The 22,493-nt window shown below is 34.1% G+C and overlaps 2 protein-coding genes across 2 annotated transcripts in view; one reads left to right on the top strand and one right to left on the bottom strand.

The window, feature by feature from the left end:
* The window catches only part of LOC106664703 (elongation of very long chain fatty acids protein 4), a 109,717-nt gene extending 98,057 nt beyond the window's left edge, over positions 1-11,660 (bottom strand). The window contains exon 1 of the mRNA XM_014390641.2: positions 11,421-11,660. The gene's annotated coding sequence lies outside the window, so the exon portion shown is untranslated. The remainder of the gene's footprint in view (positions 1-11,420) is intronic.
* Positions 11,661-11,900: 240 nt separating this feature from the next.
* On the top strand, positions 11,901-21,706 carry LOC106664723 (V-type proton ATPase 16 kDa proteolipid subunit). Its single transcript, XM_014390689.2, has 3 exons — positions 11,901-12,129; positions 19,613-19,802; positions 20,101-21,706. The coding sequence occupies exons 1-3, from the start codon at positions 12,054-12,056 to the stop codon at positions 20,303-20,305; spliced, it is 471 nt and encodes a 156-aa protein (XP_014246175.1). The 5' UTR covers positions 11,901-12,053; the 3' UTR covers positions 20,306-21,706.
* The last annotated feature ends 787 nt before the right edge of the window (positions 21,707-22,493 follow it).

Genomic DNA, 22,493 nt, shown 5'->3' with positions numbered 1-22,493 from the left:
CGAGATCTTAAGATCTTACATCCTTAGATTTATTTTTGTTGGGACACATTAAAAAAGTTGTGTACTAATCACCTTCAAACAATATGGAATATTTGAAGGAAAAGATCAAAGAAACATTAATAACTCTTAAACGACAAACTCTACAAGAAAAGTGCCAGAAGTAAATTCTTCTTTTAAAAAGTAGTCGAATTTAATTACATATTCAAACTAATACCTTTCCCTTTGAAAAAAGTCGCTGAGCCCTGGCGACGTACCTCAGGTGGAAGAAAATTTTTGAAATCAAATTCAGATGCTACGTAAAATTTTTTGTAAAGACCAGTCCTCTTTTTTCAATTATTTCCAAACAAAAAAAATTAAAAGAGGGGATAGTTTATAAATAATCAACCGGCACAGTTCGAAATTGAGTTTTTTCTCATTATTTCTAAAAGGAGTTGTACGACTGAATAAAATGAAAATTTAAATTCTGTTTACACAAATCGAAATGTACGATTGTATGAAATGAAAATTCAAACTTTTTGCTTATTTTACGTTAAAATGCGAGTTTTTTTTTTAGATTTTAAAGCAAATGACTGTTTGTTAAAACGAAATTTGTCCATTTTACGAATTTCGAGCCACGCCCGATTCCCAAGCTAATCGACCTGGCGGCGCGGAATATCCGAAACACCTCTTAATTTCATAAAAACATATATTTTTAGCAAATATTTCCGTTCTTCGAGTAGTAAATGGATTAATTGATTATCGACTACTGATTTGTATAAGCTCAAATCTGCACATGCACGTACACACGTGTACAGAGTTGAGCCGCTTCTTGCAGTCCACCGGCAATTCCAAATTTTTGTAATTTACCATAAATTACCGGCAGGCCTCAAGAATTATCCACCCCACGAGTTGGCAGTCCGGGGTAGATCTCGGACATGAATCCGTCCAGCCACCGGGGTTGGTTTCCCGGGGCTATCAACAGTGAGGTCATTTCAGCCCCTAACCGCAGTCAGTTCCTAAATCCAAACCCCTTCACACTCTTAAATAGATTCTTTCCTATTTACATACCATTCACTCAGTGTGGTGGAGTTCTTCACCCTCCACGTAGTCTGAGAGTCAATGATCAATATTCCACCATTTACCCCTCTTACAATGCACATTCACGCTAATAGATACATTCTTTCTCAGTCGGCCGAAGAGGTCGGAAGACAACACTCCCTAAAAACAGGTGCCAAAATAGCCAAGACCCACCAATAAGGAGATATCCTACAAGGGGGCCTTGACACAAGTCAAGATAGCTGTGGTAGAAAAACGCTACCCAGTAAACCAAATGACCCCGAAAGGCTTGACACCCTTGAGGATTCCATCATGCTGGCCTACGAGAAATATCGTATGGAGAAACACAGACATTGGAATTGAAGTTCAACAAGTGCACTCACAAGTCAGAATACATGGTCATAACATGCGAAAATCAGGTCAGGGCTGACTGGCTAAGGCATACTGTCCCTAGCGCTGAAGCCGCAAGACAGCGCAAAGGGCGCAGTCCTTGAGACTCTGGCATACCCAGACAAGATGCCTGCATGAATAGGATTCTGGCCAGGCTAAAATCCTCTAACCTAAAGATAAACACCCACCTATGGACTGTCTGGGAAGAAACCCGACAGGAGAAGTGTACTGTGTGGATCTGGGCAATGACTCTTTCGATGAACTCCAGAAGGTGGGCATGCACCCCCACCTTGAAATGAGAAGAATTCACTTCCATTGAAAAGGTAAGGGTGAGGAAGATAAAAGTCAGAAGGCTCAACTAACTCTCCAAATCATTGACTAGGAAGAAGACCCAGCAGGGAGGCCGAGAATTACATGAGCCCACTCAAAAGAATACAGCAACTCAGCAAGACCAACAGCAGCTATCGTGAATGGAGGAACATATCCCTAATAAAGGTCCTCCATCTGCTTCAGCCCAATGACAAAAGGCCAGGGAGGAATAAGGTACTTCAGGTCAACCTCCAGCATGCAAAGGCCGCATCGGCTACACTATGCAGGAGGTTTGATAAGGAAGGCCTGGATGTCACCCAGGTCCAAGAACCTTGTGTACACAATAAGACCCCAACAGGCACAGGTAATATACCAAAGAACTTCAACGAGACCTCAGGCTGGTGTAGTATTTAATACAAGAACTAGCTGCCACTAATACCGGAACTGTTCTGGCGACTTTGTTACAGCAATCCTAACAGCAGAGTGTGGGTGGAGAAAGAGGATGGTCTAATCTGCCTGGCTTATTTCCCAAGAGAGAAACTGTGCCCACCCAAGTTGTTGACATCAAAAGTTTCTCCAAGGAACAAAACATGAAGAATGGGGTGTGATGCAAATGCTCACCATATTGTTTGGGGAAGTACGGACATCAACAACCAAGGTGAGTCCTCATGAGATTACCTAACCGGTGAAGAGTTAAAAATTACTAACATGGGCACAGGATCCCCCTTCATCACCCGATGTAGGCAAGAAGTCTTAGACCCGACATTACTTTCAAGACACTGATAAAAACATCTTAAACTGAAATGTATCCAGGGAACCACCAAATTCTAATCATAGGTACACATATTAGATTTGAACACTCCATCTCTCATAGAAATGGCGTACAGGAACCCCAATTGGATAGGGTACAAGTGAACCCTCCAACAATCCTTACAGGGGTGAACCTGGAATTGAGACAGGGAGGGCCTAGATATTTCTGTGCAGGAGGTAACGAACACCATACTGGGCTCCTACACTGACAACTGCACAGAATTTTTTTTTTTTTAGATTTTCTAGTATTATTGTTAGTATTAGAATACAACGCAAAAAATGTTATATATTAAATAGACCATTGAAGATAACAAGTTAAGTACAAAATATGTGTTTTATTTAAAAACTTGCATTGTGATCTGAGCATGATTTCTGATAACAGTTGATAATACTTGAACGTTTTACGGAATGCTGAACACAGAGAAATTTTAGAAAACGGTGCGCATCAATGGCAAAATTATAACACAATTGCGCAGTACAATTTGTTTTTTTATGGCAAATAATATGGAGATATTACTTTCTCTCATTAACTATTATTTAACATCTCCATTCTCATACAAGAATCATTCAATTTAAAATATTTGTAATAATTCCAGTGCAAAAAAAATTTGATAGAACAGATTCTTAGAGTAGATTCTAACATAAAAATAATACAAACGTACATTTTATGTGGTAGATATTTTAAAAATTCAGAGGAAAATAGACACTGCAAATTTAGAAAAAGCATGTCCTTTAAATTTGTATCATGCTTTTGTAAAACAAAATTTTTGTTCAGCCATATGAATATTTTTTGTGTGTGAAATAAATGAGTATATAAGAAATTAGGAAAGGTGATCTCACAATGAAATTTATTTCCAGTTTTGAAAATTGTACAAAAAAGTGTAGAGATTAGTGACCGTTAATCGATAGTTATTCAGATATCGTGAGATGCGGTCGGGTGTGATTTAGGTTTCAGAAAAACATTTTCTTTATCGTGCCAACGTTTCGATCTTTTATTGAGATCATCTTCAGGGGTGGTAAATCCCAGGCCCTGAAGATGATCTCAATAAAAGATCGAAACGTTGGCACGATAAAGAAAATGTTTTTCTGAAACCTACATCACACCCGACCACATCTCACGATATCTGAATAACTGTACAAAAAACTTGAAAATTGTATAAATCAAGACCAAAATGCACAAATCCTTGTCTTAAACAAGTTGGCTTTTTGAATCTATCTAGACCAACAACAAATAAAGACCAAAATGCACAAACCCTTGTCTTAAACAAGTTGGCTTTTTGAATCTATCTTGACCAACAACAAATAGTTTTGCCCGAACAACTTGACTATTGGATCTATCTTGACCAAAAACAAATAGTTTTTTTCCAGAACAACTTGACAATTGGATCTGTCTTGACCAACAATAAACAATTTTGTCCATAACAACTTGACAATTGGATCGGTCTGCACAAAAACCAAATAATTTTGTCCAGAACAACTTGTCAATTTGATCAATCTTGACAACACAGCAAAAGGGGTAAAATGATGAACATTTAGGTGAAAATTATCCTATTCAATACAGCAGTGAACCTAATATAATAGTAAATTTAAATTTTGGTTTTATGTCTTGTGAAATGGGAAGTAGTGTTAAATCATAGTAGCCGTTATTAGAATGGTTTGTGTTCCAAATATTATATACATTCAGTACATAAACCAGTTCAAGAAATTATTTCTATTTTGTATGCACGCAGGTCTTTCTTAAGAGCAGGTCGAGAATAATTGTGAAACCTCCATTATGACTAATATCATGGTAGTATTAGTCATTACTATCCTCGGAACAAGGGGAGCACATCCGTCAAAATATGCCTTGCATGTAGAAAAGGATAAATAAAATTAAACAGTGGTCACAAAAGGGATTCAGTGACGCTCAGGCGGGTCCAGGCTGGATACTGCCCTGTAGAGGGACTGGGCATGTTTAAAAAAATCCTTGGAGCATTTATTTATCTGTTTACAAGGCAAATGCCAAAAATACAATATAAAAATAAATAAAAAAATACAAATTTGTCAATATGAAAAAAACTTATTCTTAAATTATACATTTGTAATAAATTATATATTGAATGAGGAAAATTAGTCAAGAAAGTAAATTGAACAATTGTAAAATGATTATTTGGTGATTGTGAGATGAGGACTTGTGTGATGTAAGTTTAGAAAAACATTTTCGTTATCATGCTAACGTTTCTCTTTATTTAGATCATCTTCAGAGCCTGGAATTTACAAGCATTGTTTGGATTATACAAATTCATTTAAGATGTAATACGTTGACACAATAAAGAAAATGTTTTTCTAAACCTACATCACACAAGACACATCTCATGATCTCTAAATAATCATTAATTAGTGTCACTAAATATTAAACAATTGTAAAATATTAAATTAAAAATAATTATTTAAAAAAAATTTATAGAGTGTAAAAATATACATAGACAATAATCAAAAATAAATTTAAATTAAGCAATCAGAACAAATCTTATATTCTGCTACACAGTTATAGAATCAAAACTTCCAATTAAAATAATAGAATTAATATTATTATAATAATTACGCATTAGTAAAAATCTAATTATTTTGAATAGCTAGGAGGTATGATCAAATGGTTTGTAAACTACTAAATATATCTATTTGTGGAAACTTCTGACTAAAGTTATTAAATATTTTCTAGAGCCGCTTGACACCAGAATGAAGAAGATAATCATGAAAAATTAAGAAAAATCTTTTATTATTGAGTGGAACTTGAAAATTTAGGTGAGAAAGAAATAATGGACAATCGATTCTATTATTGATTAATTTATAAACAAACACAAAATCAAAATAAACACGAGATTCTAATGAAGATAAGTGAGTAGTAGATTGGAGATAAGTACTATTATGTAAATTAAAAGGCATATTTAATTTGAAATAGATAAATTTAAAGAATTTATTTTTAACTTTTGCTAATAAATGTTTCTGTCAAAGAAGATAAGGAGACAACATAGGATAAGAAAATTCAAGATTAGAACGGATAAGGGAGCAATAGAGTTGTTTGAACGCTATAATATTATTGAAATTACAAATATTGTGAGATATGAAGCCTTGTAAATGAAAATATTTATTTACTATCAATGAAATATATAGTGCAAAGGACATATTGGGCTGAAACAGAAATGCTAAATCTAAATTGATATTGTAAGAGCAGAATTTTTCACAGCCTTGGTAGAAAGACATTTCATAGGTTTTTGAAGCGTTTATAGCGTTTTATGAAATCAATGAATTATTCCTAAGTGAGACTTTTGTGAGAGAATTATGATCCTGAGTACTAGAAATTTCATGATAAATTTTAAGATCATCTGTAAAAAGAAGCGAGTGGACAAAAGAAGTGGAAGAACCAATATGATTAAATAAATAAAAGAAACAATAGTGGTTCTAAATGAGACCCCTGTGGGACACCTGAACAAGCATGACATTCAAAAGAAAGGGAAGAACAAATTTTAACAATTTGAAACCTATCCTTAAGTTAATTTTCAAACCATGCAACAAAAACACCAGATTTTGGTGAATTTTGTATAAAAGAAGGTCAATATTTACAGAATCAAAAACTTTTGAAACATCTAGATAAATGATATCAAGTAGATATTGAAATTCAGTTAAGAAGGAGTGTTACAAAGTAAGTTAGTGATAGTTGAATGTTGGGGCATAAAGACTTATTGTTTGGGAATTAAAGCAAAGTGTAATGATGGTGATAATTGATTGTAAATCAGGTTTTCAAATAATTTGGGCATGACAGAAAGAATACAAAAGTGGCGATAATTTTTTGATTGATTAAATAATATGTAGAGAGGAGCTGACAGTGAGAAAAAGTTTTTAAGAAGTATTGCAGAAATGGACATCAAGACCCACTGAACAAAAGGGTTTTTAAGGAAATTATTTTGGAAACAATTGCTTCATAAGGAATAGAGATAACAGAAATGTAATTTGAGGAAGGGGAAGACTGAGTACTATCCAGTGAAATTTTATTATAGACATTAGAAAACAAATTGCAAATAAGTTGGCTATGCAGGAATCATAATAGAAAAAAAGGTGGAGAGTGATCAAGTGAAAGAATCTTTGAGAAATATCAGATAAACTAATATATATTTGTTTAAATAACTCCAAAAGCTTTTAGAGTTGGTTAAAATTGATGACTTAACGGACTGAATGTATTCCACTTTTTGGAAAATTCTTTACAATTCCTTCTAATATCAGAAATTTGATAATTTTTAAGGGGGTTTTAATTATATACTGTTTATGCAAATATTTCTTTTTACTAGTGAAAAATTTTAATTCTTTGCTAAACCAAAATTATTGCCGAGTGTAAAACGACTTCAACAACAAAACTTCAGTTGTTACTGCCAACCACTTCGACTTATTTTAAGGTCATCATCAAGGCAAAACAATCTACAAAGTGGCATAATTAAGTTTTTAGTAGATGGTTTCAAATTTATTTGAAGACTGAGTGTGACAGGCCTTGTCATTGTAGGAACAGAGTTTATCTCAATATGAATATTAAACACTTTTCTATCTAAAAATTTTTCTTAAATGTATAGCGTAACTCCTTACCATAAATGATGATAAATAACTGCTCAAATGGTAAACCAAGCCACTCTCAAAGATTTGACAAGATCTGTCCACACAAGAGAATCAAATACAACAGAAACTCTCCATGGTGGAACAGTGAATTAACTTCAATGAGGAAAAAACTAGAAGACTTTTTAACAGGCAAAATGCTCAGCATATGGGATGCATATAAAAAAGGTCAAGCTGAATGTAATAAAGCACTGAAGAAAGCTAAACAAACCTCATTGAAAAAATTCTGTGAAGGTATAAGCACTTGGCCTGAAGCAGCAAGATTACAAAGCATTCTGCTCTTTTAAGAAATAATAGAAACATAACAGACAGTATGAAAAAGACCCTATAAGTGTTACAAAGAACACACTTCTCGGCTCCACTCCAATTGATCCAGTGAAAACACACATAGGTCATCGACAAAAAAAGCCACATAACCTCTCTGGCCATAGTTTACTTCAAGCCATATAAATGAAAAGGAGAAGATGACATATTTCCTGCCTTCTACAGCAAGGGAAAGATATTCTGCTAAGATCCTTAGTAGAAATATTATGAGCAAGTTATACTCTCAGTAAATAACAATCAGCGAGATATGAGTGATCTTTATTCCAAAAGGCGATAAGAATGGCCCCTCACTTCCAAAATCATACAGACCTGTCAGCCTTGCCCCCTTTATCCTGAAAACGATGGAGAAAGTAATTGATCTGCACATAAGAAGTGACCCTTTAATAAAACCTCCGCTCCATAAGCAATAATTTGCTTATAAAAGAGGCAAATCCACCAAAAATAGAAAACTCAATCTTTATCAAAGAAATTGATTTATATGTGATTTCATCAATATAAAATGGAAATTTGATAAAACCTCATATGAATCGATTAAAGCCATGGCTGCAAATAAAGGAATTGAAGTAATTGAACCAACAACTATACAATAGTTTCACATCATGCTAATTAGCCAAAAACAAAATTATATCTTGGGAATGTAAAACTCCCAATTCAACCACTTAGCCGAAGAATGAAAAAACAATAGACAGAGGCTTCACAATTATTTTTGTCTTGTCCTTAAGACACTTATAATATCTGATAGAAAATGGAAATTATTTCTTTGGATGTTTCAAAAGAGCCAGTACATATTCAGTTCAATCTGGATAGTTTTTTTCTTAAATGTCCAAAATGTTCTAATTCATTACATACTCCGCAATGACAAGAATGATCCAAAGATAGTAATAACTAATACAACTACTGATACTAAACATTGAAGCATTTAGGGACGCAACACAAATATTTATACATGACATAGCTAATAGAAAGATATTTTTTTGATTTTTAATGCAAAATCAAGGGATGGAGGACAATTCTTCTAAACTTTTCCTTAAGACACTTATAACGCAAAATGTGTGCATAGAAAATAGGAATATTGTGTTGTTTCAATTCCACTAGTACAATTCTACACTAAAACCCCAAAATGTGTCTTTCTATTGGTCTATCGTCTATTATCAAATAAAACATTTTTTTAGTTTTGAACTGTGTTGACATCCTAAATTTCCTGGGATCTAGTATCATAGTAGTATTAGTCATTACTATCCTTGGAGCGTTCTCATCATTACAGAACATAATGAAATAGAAAATGTTGGACATTTAAGAAAAACTATGAAATTGAAAAGTGTAAAATATTCTGTACTGTAATTTGAAACATCCCAGGAAATTACATTTTTCCTCTATGTATATATTTTGTTTTATAAGTGTATTAAATTTTCAAACAAGTCTAAAATAATGTGAAGCCTCCATTTATTGAATTTTTCATTAAAAACCCCTATAATATCTTTGTTGGATATGTTCAAGTATAAAATTTTGTGTTTTGAACTGTGCTGAGGTGCTAAATCTCCTGAGATAACTATCACTAGTCAATACTATCCTTGGAGCATTCTATTCATGATGATACATATAATGAAGTAGAAAATTTTGGACATTTTAGAAAAATTGTTAGATTGAAAAGCGCAGAATATTTTGAACTTGCTCATTTGAAATATCCCAGGAAATTATTCCTACTTCCTATGAACACATTTTGCATTATAAGTGACTTAAGGACAAGTCGAGAATAATTGCGAAGCTGCCTTCATGATTAGTATCATGGTAGGACTAGTCATTACTGTCCTTGGAGCATTCTTATCATTGCAGAACATACACTGACAGGCAAAAAATTCCACCCAATTGATTTTTGTTAATTTTCTCAATAAAAGAAAATTCTGCCCTTAATTTGTCTCATTGTTTTTATCAATAAATATTTGTTTATGCTATGTTTTAAATTGGGAATATCAATTAGCGGTAAACACACTTAATCCTTAATCCGAAACAAGGATAAAGGATTTTTCAATGTTCACTTTTTACAGAATTTAAATTGTTTATTCAGTCTCATTTAAATTCTGAAGCAATAAACTGTTTAGTTTTCATCTGTTTTCTTAATTTCAATGTTTAAACTTAAAAATGCCACTTAGTGCTAAGGATGTTGCGAGTGGTGTGGCACTTATTGATGATAGGCATCATGTATGCGGCTATTGCCATCGGAGTTCCCTATGAAACACTGCGAGACGCCGTTAATCGTTTTTGAAAAACTGGGTCCTACGATAGAAGGCCCGGTTCTGGATGTCCTAGGGTAACAGAACCACAGGATGACCATTTTTTGACTTAGGGAATTTTGCGAGACCGGCACCTTACTGTTGTTCAAGCGATTCATCAGCTCCAGGAAGTTCGTGTCCGAATTTCTGAACGCACTGCTCGAAGAAGATTAACTCAGTATGGACTGATGGCTTTTCGCCCCGTAAGAGGACCAGAACACACAGAGTAGCACAGCTCACATGTGCTCGAGAACTCTCTCTTGGTCTTTGGACGATTGGACTGCTGTACTTTTTACGGATGTGTAGATTTGCTCTACGAACTCTAGGTGGGCGTGGAGAAGGCGAAATGAAAATTACGAAGCCTGTAATTTATCCCAGAGCCAACCTTTTCAATGTAGCTCAGTCATGGTGTGGCCAGAAATTTCAATGGAGAGTCGCACAGAGTTGGTTGTTGTTCGCGGAGGGTCTTTGACAGCCTCTCCCTATGTGGACGAAATTTTGGAACATGCGCTGCCTATCCTCTCTGAAATCAGCGACAATCCAATTCTAATGCACGATAATGCCCTTCCACATGTTGCTCTCATAGTACAAACATTCAACAGCGAAATATCAGGGTCTTAACCTGGCCAGCCTGTTCTCCAGACTTGAACCCCATCGAACATTTATGGGATAACACCAAAAGACGAATAAGCGCCCATCACTTCCTGATACACTCCACGATCTTGACAGGTCTCTTCATGAAGAATGGGCTAACTCCAACAAAGAGACATTTCCAGACTCGTAGAAAGTATGCTGAGGCATATTCAAGATGTAATTAACGCAAGGGGAGGAAATATGCCATACTGAAATGTTAACTAAAAATCTATCGGTTTTTTTTCTTTATTTTTCATTTTACTTAGCAATTTACTTTTTTCCTTTTTTAGACAAAGACTCAATTAATAAACATTAAAAATGTGAAACTTTGATAAATATATAAAAATATATACAAATCAAGATATATTACAAGTGGGTGGAATTTTTTGCCTGTCAGTATATAATAAATTAGAAAATTTTGGGCATTTTAGAAAAACTGGTAGGTTAAAAATGCAGAATATTCTGAACTGGCTCATTTGAATTACCCCAGGAAATCACTTCGATTTCATATGAACACATTTTCTGTTATAAGTGTTTTAAGGACAAGTCGAGAATAATGATGAAGCTTCCATCATGAATATATGATGGTATACTGGTCATTACAGCCCTTGGAGCATTCTTATCATTGCGGAACATATATCGAATTAAAAAATTTTGTACATTTTAGGAAAATCGTTAGATTGAAAAGTGCAGAATATTCTGGTGGCTCATTTGAAACAGCCTAGGAAATTATTGCTATTTCCTACGAACACATTTTGCGATATAAGTGTCTTAAGGACAAGTCGAGAATAATGATGAAGCTTCCTTCATGATTAGTATCATGGTAGTGCTGGTCATTACAGTCCTTGGAGCATTCTTATCATTGCGGAACATATTATAAATTAAGAAAAACTATGATATTCCAAAATGGTATGAAATATGTTTTAAACGCTCCTTCGGAATCTGATGTTATTTTAAAATGAGTAATAGCTATGAAATCATAGATAAAATTGTTGATTGAATATTTACGGATTCCTAGATGTTATCTAATGAGCGCATTCAGGCGTATAACTTTTTTTTAAATGGACGTCGCCGTGTTGTAAAACTCGAAGAAAAAAATTTCGACATTTGATTTTCGGAGGGAAAACTTGAAACATTGAAGACGTATTTTATCGATTTCGTTTCGACCGGGCATTTAGAATTTGTGTAAAAGCGTCGTTAATTTAAAAAAAGAAAAAGAATCTGCCGGTTTTCCGTAAAGGTCGTGAAAGACTGAGCGCCGCGCCTTCGTCAAAGGAGTGAAAAATCCTGAAAATGGGAAAATCACGGTAGGGCGGCAAAACCCCGGCGGAAGGGGGGAGAAGCGAAATTGCAGTGAAACGTCACAATTGTGAAATATCTGAAAGGTCGTCTGCGATTCGAGGATGAACTGTGACGAGACGGATTTCCTCCAATCAGGTGGCTCGTTAGAAAACGCTAAGCCGCAAGGCCGGCCGTCAGAGTTCGCCGTACTCGCCGCCCCCTCTTCGTCGCCGACGTCTGCCGAAACTCGACCCCCGTTCACAACAAAGTCCTCTCGCGAGTCCGACGGCCGTTCACGCCCACTTCGCCCGACTTGAACACCTCTCACAACTTCATTCACAGAGACAGACGACAGAGACGATGGCCGAAACAGGAAATCCCATCTATGGACCGTTCTTCGGCGTCATGGGTGCCGCTTCGGCCATGATTTTCAGCGGTGAGTCGATCCATTTTCAACCAGTTTTTTCCCCACTTTTAAGTCACGTTACCGTTAGAAAAGTTATTTTCTTTAAATCGGCCGAGTTTTACTTCTGACAGGTTGTCTTACAGACGAACCCGTCCTACAGACAATCCCCGTATCGATTAGTCCTTTATACTTGGAAAAACTTCACCCGTCAAACCTCAGAATCTTAATAAAAACAGAAAACTTATTCACTTGTACCAAAAGAAAAAAAAACACTAATAAGAAATCGTTTTTGAAATAAATTTGTCTCGAGGTTCGAAACGATTTCTTTTTTTTTATAAATTGAAATTGTAAAAGTGTCAGGGCGCAGTAGCTGGTCGGACGATGGCCGCGACCATGTGATCTCAACTGTCAGACGGCCATCGGGGAAGAAAATCCCCGACAGATAGTCAAGGAAAATCCATTTTCCGGTTTTTCTCTCATTCTACGGGAAATTAAATTTTAAGCTTTTTTTCTCTCGTGTCTCCGTCGTCCAGGGGGAAATGTCAGAATATCCGGCCGAGAAGGGAAACGCCCACTTCGGCCCGTCGGGTTTTTTCCTCTCTTATGTTTCGTCTTGTCCAAACATTCAACCCTTTGTACTGAGATTTTAATAATTTTCACCAAGTGTTTTCAGCTAGTATAAAAAAAGAAAAACGGGTTTTTCTTATCGAAGTGGATTTTTTTTGGTCTTTTTCCGAGATAAAATATTCGCCATTTTTTCACCATTGACGGTGATCATGATTCATCCCTTACCGATGGGAAAACGTACCTCGACGTTTTCTAAAATTCCACATTTTTCCATTAAAAACTAACAAAATCTAACGATATCTCATCCCTGATAAAATCATTAAAAAAAATGATAAACTCAAAATCTACTTTTTAGTTAACAAGACCAGTTGGTGGACAAACAGGTGGTTAGGGTGGTCAAATTATACCAACTTCGCCTTCTTATCAATAAATAAAATGTTATAGAACAAAGCAAACAATTTATTTGCTATTCTACTGTTAATATAATAAACAATAAAATCAAACGTATAAATTTAAAAAAAGAATGTCAAAAGTGGGCGTGGCACATTTCGTACGATTCTTTACTACCAAATCTTAATTAACTTACGTAACTTGTACAATCTAAAAAAAATAACCCTTTCGTTCTTATTTAACTTATTTTGTAAGAAAATCGAATTTTGGCAAAAAATTCGAACAGGAAACGTAACCTACGATCAGGACATTTGAGATTTTCCAAAATGAGAGAAAAAAGTTCTTTGAAGTAAGTCAGGCTTTTTATTGTCCACTTATATTCTTTATTAGTTAAAATTAAAGTTGAAACAAATCTGAGAACGTATTTCGACTTCAATTGAATATTCTTGATTCGTTACGAACCGTGGTCGTCCAATTTCATTAAAAAAAAAACGTTTTGTACAATTTGATAAAAGATTAACGTGCAAGTTGTTCCAACCTTGAGAAATAATTTCCGATAATTGATCCGTTTTTTCTTATTTCAAATAAACTCATGGTTGATTCTCTAATCTGCTTACTCGTTTCAAAAAACGGCGTTTGGTAGAATAAAAAAGTTTTTGAATAGTTCAACAAAGAGAAAAATTTGTCCTAAGCAGCGGCACGCCCCCTTTTAGTTCAGACATGCTTAACCTTCTCTTTATTTTCACTTCTTTTTTTTTTTTTTTTTAAATCAAACCGGTTTATTCTCTAATTTGCTCACCCTTTAAAAAACCAAAACAATAAAAAACACGGATTCGGATGAATAAAAACTTCTTAATTTTTTAAAAAGATGAAAGATTTGTCCTAAGCAGAGGCATGCCCCCTTTTTGTTCACACATGCTTAACCTTCTCAGTTATTTTCACTTTTTTTTAAAGCCCAATCCCGAGTTTTCTTGATTTCTTACGAACTGTAACATCGTTCGAATTGCATTTAATAAAAAAAGTTTTGTATAATTTGATAAAAAATTAACATACAAGTTGTTCCAAACATGAGAAATATTTTCCAATGATTCACCCGTTTTTCCTTATGGCAAATAAACTCTTGCTTGATAATTTAATCTGCTCACTCGTTTTAAAAAACGGCGCGTTTGGTGGAATAAAAACGTTTTTGAATTGTTCAACAAAGAGAAAAATTTGTCCTAAGCAGAGGCACGCCCCTTTTTTGTACCGACATGCTTAACCTTCTCTTTTATTTTCACTTTTTTAGAACCCAAGTCGGTTTATTCTCTAATCTGCTCACCCTTTAAAATAAATCGAAACAACAAAAACACAGATTTGGATTAATAAACACTTTTTAATTGTGTAAAAAGATGAAAGATTCGTCCTAAGCAGAGGCACGCCCCCTTTTTGTTCAGACATGCTTAACCTTCTCTTTTATTTTCACTTTTTTTTCAACCCTAGCCCCGAGTATTCTTGATTCCTTAGGAACTATAACATCGTTCAAGTTGCATTCAGTAACAAAAAGTTTTGTACAATTCCATAGAAAATTATATGTACAAGTTGTTCCAACCTTGAGAAATAATTTCCAATAGTTGACTCGTTTTGTTGTATTTCATCAAAACCCCTGGTTTATTTTGCAATCTGCTCACCCTTTAAAAAATAAAACAATAAATAAGAAAACAGCACACACTAAACACTACAAATTTTTTCTTTTTTTGCTCTCTGTTTCTTCTTAAAAAACATACCTTGTATGTTCTATGTGCCACGCCCCCTTTTTCTGTTCTATTTTCCATTTCAATACGACAAAAACATCTTATCATTTTGTCACAGTTATTCAGAAGATAAGGAAATCTTCATTAAAACTGTCAATTAATCCAGAAATAAATGAAAATTTGTGAAACTCTGTTAAAATATGTACATGGATTTTTTTCCATTAATGTCCTTGTTTAAGAGATGTTTAGAGGTTTTATTTCGACAGAATGAACGTTGAGAAAAATTCTTCACACATCCCAAGGCTGTTCAAGGTTTAATGAAAATCATTGTCCTTGTCTGAAATCACAGCTCTTTACCTTTTGCAAATGGAAACAGTTCGAATTGTCACCAATGTGAACGATAAACCAAAACAACGAAATCATTTTGATTTAAAAAAAATCTTTTAATAAAAGCAAAAAAAATTCTGAAAGTAAAGTTATCAATCTAATCCAATGTTACTTTGTTTCTCACATTTGCTAAGACTTATCAAATAATCACAGAAATGAAACAAAAAGTTTAATACTAATTATTGAAGCTCAAATCTGTACAGCATGTACATATAGAGTTTGAGCCAATCATTTCTGGCAGTCCATTGTCAATTCCAGCTTTTGTCATTTGCAATAATTTACTGGCAGGCCTCGATAATCACCCACCTCCGGAGTTGGCAGTCCCCTGGGTCAGACCTCGGTTGTCTTACCAAAAAGGCTATGCCGAATACAGGCTAGTATCCATTTACAAAGGACTTATACAGTCATGTTTCTGAATCGGCTTTACTTATGTATAATACTGGTCTATCAGGGGGCTTATCAACTGCTACGTTATTTCAGCCCCTAACACAATCAATTCCTAAAACCTATTGACTCTCTCACTCACTCTTAAATACATTCTTTCTTATATACTACCATTCACTCAGTTGGGGTGGTGTAGTACTTGATATTTCTTGATCACTCTTTACGCCTATTATACAGGGTGTATTGCAAGGAGATGACAATAGCCCTGATTTTATCTACTTTTACACATAACTAACCTAATTAAGAGTTAGTTGGTGAAATACTCAATACTCCACCATCAACCCTTCAAACTATGCATTCACACAATAAATAGAGGTGCGCTTCACATGCACTAACATGAAACTGTCAGTATTGCGAACAATAAAAGGACCTAGTTTCCTCCAAGAATTGGAACAGTGGACCTTACATATATACTCTATGCTGTGCTCAGGCACAATTCTCACATCAGGTGGTGTTCTTGAAGTCGATCATCCTTCAATTAGGTAGCAGTCTTTCTCTTTGCTGGACACACGCGGGCTTTGGCCCAAAATTGTGTCCATGAGTCAACCTTGCATGGCCTATTCATAATCGGGTGAAGATGGCCCCTCTTCTATGAATCGGGTCCCACTTAGGGCCACCTTCGACAGTGTTCTTGATGAGAATTTCTCTACTGACCCGGCCCACTAAAGGTGACACTTTCTTTTAATCATGTTTGTTTTTTAATCATGCCAGGGTACTGAACTCTTAAAATGGATGATGCTCCTGAGGATATGTTACTGTAAGAACCAGTTGTAGAGGTTCTGGACGTATTAATTGAAACGTTTATCGAAATCAGGGGTAATGCCTAACATTCCGCAAATAATTGCCATAAACGAAAAAAAAAATTCTAAAACTATTTTATTTTATTTCCAAAACAATTTCATTTCCCCTCGGCATTAATTTATTTAATTAATTTACTAATACAAGTACTTATAATAAACAGACAGATTATAGATTTTTCAGTTAAAAAGTCTTTTATAACCGGAAAGCATAAAGAAAGCTCAGTATTCCACAAAATGACTGAATCTAACTGATTTTTTGGAAATTCTCGCAACCCTCATGAATGCCTTTCACACTTTCTGGTCAGTTCTCAGTTGGGACTTGAATTGGTGATGATGATGATGGTGGTGGTGATGGTTTCTAGGAAGAGCAGGGTTTGTGCTCCCCAGAGATTGCAGCCTTCTGCCTTATTGTACCATCCTAGCTCTCCAGCTAGTACAATCGACTCTACCCCTCTTCTCAGAAGTTTTTTTTATATCCTATATATCTTTGTCTCGATTGAGCTGTTGCTTCACATTCTAAGATGATATGGGTGGCTCTCTCCTCATTGCCTAACCTGCAGATGGGATCATCATTGAATATTCCCATGTTATTATGTAGATCAGATGCCAGTGACCGGTGGGTATCACATCACTCCTCTGAGTCTGGTCCTTTCAAGTTGCAGCAGTGAGCTCGTCAGTTAGTCTTGAATTAGTCAACTTCTAAAATTGTGATTGTGACAAAGCAATTCGAAGATGAGTGTTAAAAAACAAAAAAGAGAGGGAGAAAACTTCAAATGTTAACAAATAATTTTTCTGTAATTTGATTATTATTACCGATCATTTTTGGACTTTCGGACGCATTCTGCCATTTTCAGTGTGTCCATCCATAGAAGAAATCCCACATTTTAATATTTGTCTGTACAACATATCAGTTTCCTTTTTATGAAGAATTCCTTAAATTCACTAATTTCGTGGTCTGCTTGACCAATTAAATCATTACAATTAATTAAGGTTTTTAGTTGATAAAAAAGTTAATGGCACGAGCGGGATTCGAACCCACGATCTTCGGCTAGATACGCCGCTGCNAGGAAGTTGATGTCCGAGTGGATCGAGGTCACGATAGCTCAAGTGGTAGAGCAGCGGCGTATCTAGCCGAAGATCGTGGGTTCGAATCCCGCTCGTGCCATTAACTTTTTTTCATCTCGACTAAAAACCTTAATTAATTTATGAAGAATTTTGTTAGTTTTTTGTAAGCTGAAGAGGAAGCAAGGCTGCTTCGAAATATGTACTTTTTTTTTTTTTTTTTCAAATAATAAAAAAAAGTAAAGAAAAAGAAAAACTGGTTGTATCTGTTTTTCATAAAACAAGAAACTGACAAGATCTTTAAAAAAGAAGTAATCTGTTTGATGAAAACATTTAAAAACAAGTAAATTTTTTCTGTAGAATAAGCGGACAAAATCCCATTTCCTAGTGGTGTCCATTTATTAATTTATTATTATTCAACGGTATTCTATTAAATAATCAGAGGTAATGGCTTTGAGAGGGTGATGAGGGAGGAACTTTTATTACTCTTTTATCCTGATACATTGGTGTAACCTGTAACATTACGTTTCCCGCCATCCTGGCATACCTTTCTTTTCTCACGGTGACCTAGGTTATTGTGGAACCCCAAAGACACATTTTCCTTCAAAACTAAGAACTTTCCTCAGTACCTCTTCGCACATTTCTCTTTGTGTGAGGATTGTCTTACCAAAAAGGCTATGCCGAATGTAGGCTAGTATCCATTCACAAAGGATATGTGGTGTTGTCTGGTTTCTCCACTCATGTTTCTGTTTCGGCTCTACCCACCCGTATAGTACTGGTAGCATACCGGTCTATTATTTTCCTGGTGCTCATCCTGTGCTAGTTTTTTTCTTTTTTTTTCCAGTTCCCAATTTAGCTCACTTTCTGGTTCCTTGGGCTTCTGAGAAACCACATTAGCTCAATTTATAAGACGTTCAAGATAAAATATTTTATAAGATGGAGGCTAATGATGGCATTTAAAACCAAAATCTCGGTTGATGATAATCCGCATGGTGTTGCATACATATTCCGACCAGCATTCGTGAGGAATTATTTACATATATTGGTCACCAATTATTCAGGGTGACCCGTGAACTTCAGGAAGTTAATCAACATGTCAACTAAGGCTAAAAAGTCCTTATAGTTTAATGTCCAATTCTCAATTGTGTTCAAGATATTCTATGTTACTACATGTTACTTTTTACAACTTTTTTCCATAAATACCCAGTATCTCATTACAATATTAAGCCTACTGTAAATTTTATTCAACAGAAAGAGGATTATAAAACCCAATGATATTTATTTGTTTTATTATTTATACTTAAGCAAACGAAATACAAAATCATTTAGAAGATCTTTTATGAGTTATCTTGGTTCCAAATACTGACAGACACAGTGCTTTCAGAAAAGTTGCCCTTACTTTTAGCTTTAAACACATGTACTTAATTTCTCAAAGATCATCTCCAGTTATCTCTAGTATAAAATTAACTTTTAATTGCTAAAAATTGATTTTTCGGCTACAAGTGGTTAAAAACAAAATAGTCATTCAGTTTTTTAAACTTCTAACAAAGAATAATGAAAGTAATACAAAGTAAACAAAAAACTCTTGGTACAAAATTAAGCACAAGAGAAAAAAAATATAAAGCTTCAAAAAATGGAATTTTCAAATAATCCACCTTCTTGAAGTATGTGAGCCTGATATCCTGGCAAATTTTGAAAATTTAATGTTGAAGTAACCTGATGACTTTGGACAATAGGGACTTTTTAGACCAATTTGAAATGTAGAATAACCTCCTGAAGTATTAATATCATGGACCGTGGTAATTGAGTGGTGTGCCACTCAGCTCCTTGGCCCCATGGTGTCGTCAGGTCAATTTCCGCTTTCGCCTCTAGCCTTTTTTTTTTTTGCACTACCGCTTCCCCACATTAAAACATGCTCATTTTGTTCAAACACACACAAAAAAAATAAATAAAATTAAAAAAAAAATAAGAAGAAAAATGACATGATGATAATAAGATTCGATAAAAAAGACATCTGACTGACACTATGTATGATTTATAATGTATAATAACTTTATGAAAACAATATACATAGAAAAATAAGTATTGTTATGTATAACCAATAAATAATATGTTGTATGTTATGTTTTACAGCCTTAGGGGCTGCTTATGGCACAGCAAAATCGGGGACTGGGATTGCAGCCATGTCTGTAATGAGACCAGAGCTCATAATGAAATCCATCATTCCAGTTGTCATGGCTGGTATTATTGCTATATACGGTCTTGTAGTGGCTGTACTTATTGCTGGAGCGCTGGATGGGCCAGATAAATATTCTTTGTACAAGTAAGTATCGATATTTTTTAACCCATTCAGGACGATCTGCGCTATTCGGTCAGGTGGTGCGTGATATTGTGCTCTAATCACTTCACTTTTAGATTCAAGTTTATAGTGTGCTGTTTAATTTATTATTGTTAGTGCTAGTGAGAATGGGAAATTTATAAAACAGCGCTGTTCTTTACTGTTAAACACACAATGTTTTTTTGAACTCTGTAGTGTAGAGAGCGATATCATGTACCTCACTCGAGGAAGCAATAATGCTATAATAATATGTATGAAATTATTTGAATTGTTTTGTTTTTAGGGGTTTTCTTCATTTCGGTGCTGGATTAGCTGTAGGTTTTAGCGGGCTGGCTGCTGGGTTTACTATTGGTATTGTAGGTGATGCCGGAGTACGAGGAACAGCTCAACAACCGAGACTTTACGTTGGAATGATCCTTATCCTTATTTTTGCTGAAGTACTGGGTCTTTACGGTCTAATTGTTGCCATCTACCTGTACACAAAATAAACAATTCAAAACTTTCATTTTTAAAGGAGTTATGGAAAAACAAATGATATCTTTTTTGTCATCAATACACACATTTATTAGACAATATAGAAACAAAAAATGCTTCATTTTAAATATCCATTTGGCACAGTTACAAGAGTGATGGGTTTAAACACCTGCAGGCCGAAATAATGCTAAATTTATTTCCCTTTTTGTTTTTAATTTTTTTTTTTAAATTCAAATACCGTAAAATGTAATTTTGTTGATAGAATAGTGCATGTGAAACAAAATGTGTAATCTATATTGTTCTTAAAATTTAAATGTGTGGTTTTATAACCCAAAACTCTAAACCTGACTAAATTAATTTTGAAATGATACAATTCAACTTGTAATGTAACGGCATTTGTAAATTATTTCCACATGTACCCAGAAATTCAGTAGAGTAGATCTTCCAAAAAGGGATTTTGCATTTCCATTCCCTAAATAGTCTGTGTAAAAAGACTCGAATTTTCATTGGTTCATTCTAATGAAATTGTACATTCCAATCAATATAAAGCTATATTTTAAGGAAATTTTAAAATGACTTCAGCCTAAAATTAATGTTTCTGATTTATAAATTAACAGACCTATCGGTCGATTTAGTGCAATAATAGTATTTGATTGGAATCTTTCAATATCAGTAATGTAATATATACGTTTTTCTTTGAAATATATCGTTCGGTTATAGTTAGCAAAAAATGTTCTATTTTCCCGACACGTGTTTTTTTATTGCCCTAAATTGATACCTTCGGAGTTTTATTGTGAATCTATTTACGTATAAAAAAATGTTGGTAGTTTAGGGCTTTTGTACGATACAACAATTACAGGCCAAAATCTTGTCAGCTTACAGATCATGTAATTAATATAACACTGCCTTTTTGCAAAAGATTTAAAAAAAAAAAAAAAAAACCCTGTTGATCGACAAAAATAATGGAAGAACCAGAAGTATTATTTTGTAGATTTGGTTGTATATTGTAAAATGTTCTTTTGTATAGTTCATCAGTTGAATTCACATCAAAGACAGGCTTCTCTAAACCAGAGGCACTTTTTACAGATATCCATTGAATATTGTGCTTATTTGTACTTACTTTAATAGTGTAATAATTAAAATAACAGAAAAACATATACATAAACATTAAGGGCTGATAGATTTTATAAATAAATGTAAGATGGTATGGATGGAATGTAATTAAAGTTAAGTGTATAAATGTAGTTAATCTGTAGTGTACTTTTTATGAGTTTTCACATGTATTTTCTCAGCACAAATAATTTTACACTCTAAGCCAATACAGTTTGGCAGTGAAAGAGTTTCAATGTATGTAAAAAAAATAGAAAAATAAATGTAATATACACCTAAATGAATTAGTGCGTTTAGAAATGTCATTTTCTTTTCTGTTTTTAATTTTTTCACCCTTTCAACATGGTCTGACAGTCTTTGATGTAGAAGTATGGATGATTTAACACGAGTATATAACAACTGCATTTTATAATTTTTCTAACAGTGACAATACATAAATATATTTTCCCAAAATGTTCAGCGTTAATAGGATTTTTTGAAAAAAATGTAATGGATTTTGAATATATTTGGTCTGTCAGAATATTCATTTGCCAAAAAAAAATCTTTACAGTGTAAAAATTAAAACTGCATTTTTTAAATATATTTTTTTTTTTTTCGATTGGATTCCAAACAATGGTTAGAATTTTGACTACAAATAGGTTTTTTTTTGCGGTAAAGAAGTGAAAATTATTTAAATTTTGCTACTTTTTGTTGTTGTTTTCCATTGGGCAGGTGGTTTAGGTGCTTAAATTGTTCATTGTTATTTAAAACATTTGAGATATTAATTATTAAGAGATTTGTTGTTCAAGAGATTATTGAGTTTTGTTCAAATTTGTGATTTTTCTTAAAATGGCTGTTAATATGGACAAAAATTATATAGATTTTTAAAATTTCATATGCATTTTAAATTCGAATCAAAGCACACTATTTACTTGTGGATATTTAAATTGACTTGTCATTTGTCAAGTTTCTGGGTCCGCTACCGATTCCTTGTTTTATCCCAGTTAACGATTAAACTGTCCTTGACATTTTTATTTGTCTTTGTTGTTTATAGCAGTCGTAAAATTGTAAATCTAATGGTAATTGAATTATGGATGTAATATGTAAATATGA

Source organism: Cimex lectularius, unplaced genomic scaffold, assembly GCF_000648675.2.
Source record: "Cimex lectularius strain Harlan isolate CLEC.00 unplaced genomic scaffold, Clec_2.1 scaffold154, whole genome shotgun sequence".
In the NCBI taxonomy this organism is placed as follows: domain Eukaryota; kingdom Metazoa; phylum Arthropoda; class Insecta; order Hemiptera; family Cimicidae; genus Cimex; species Cimex lectularius.
Note: the sequence above shows the minus strand (reverse complement) of the source record. Positions and strands in the feature narration are given on the sequence as shown.

What these genes read in the sequence shown, in the direction of transcription:
- LOC106664723 (XM_014390689.2), top strand. Translation starts at nt 12,054, where the DNA reads ATGGCCGAAACAGGAAATCCCATCTATGGACCGTTCTTCGGCGTCATG. An exon ending in TTCGGCCATGATTTTCAGCG is followed by an intron (nt 12,130 to 19,612) that starts GTGAGTCGATCC and finishes TATGTTTTACAG; the next exon opens with CCTTAGGGGCTGCTTATGGC. An exon ending in GATAAATATTCTTTGTACAA is followed by an intron (nt 19,803 to 20,100) that starts GTAAGTATCGAT and finishes TTTTGTTTTTAG; the next exon opens with GGGTTTTCTTCATTTCGGTG.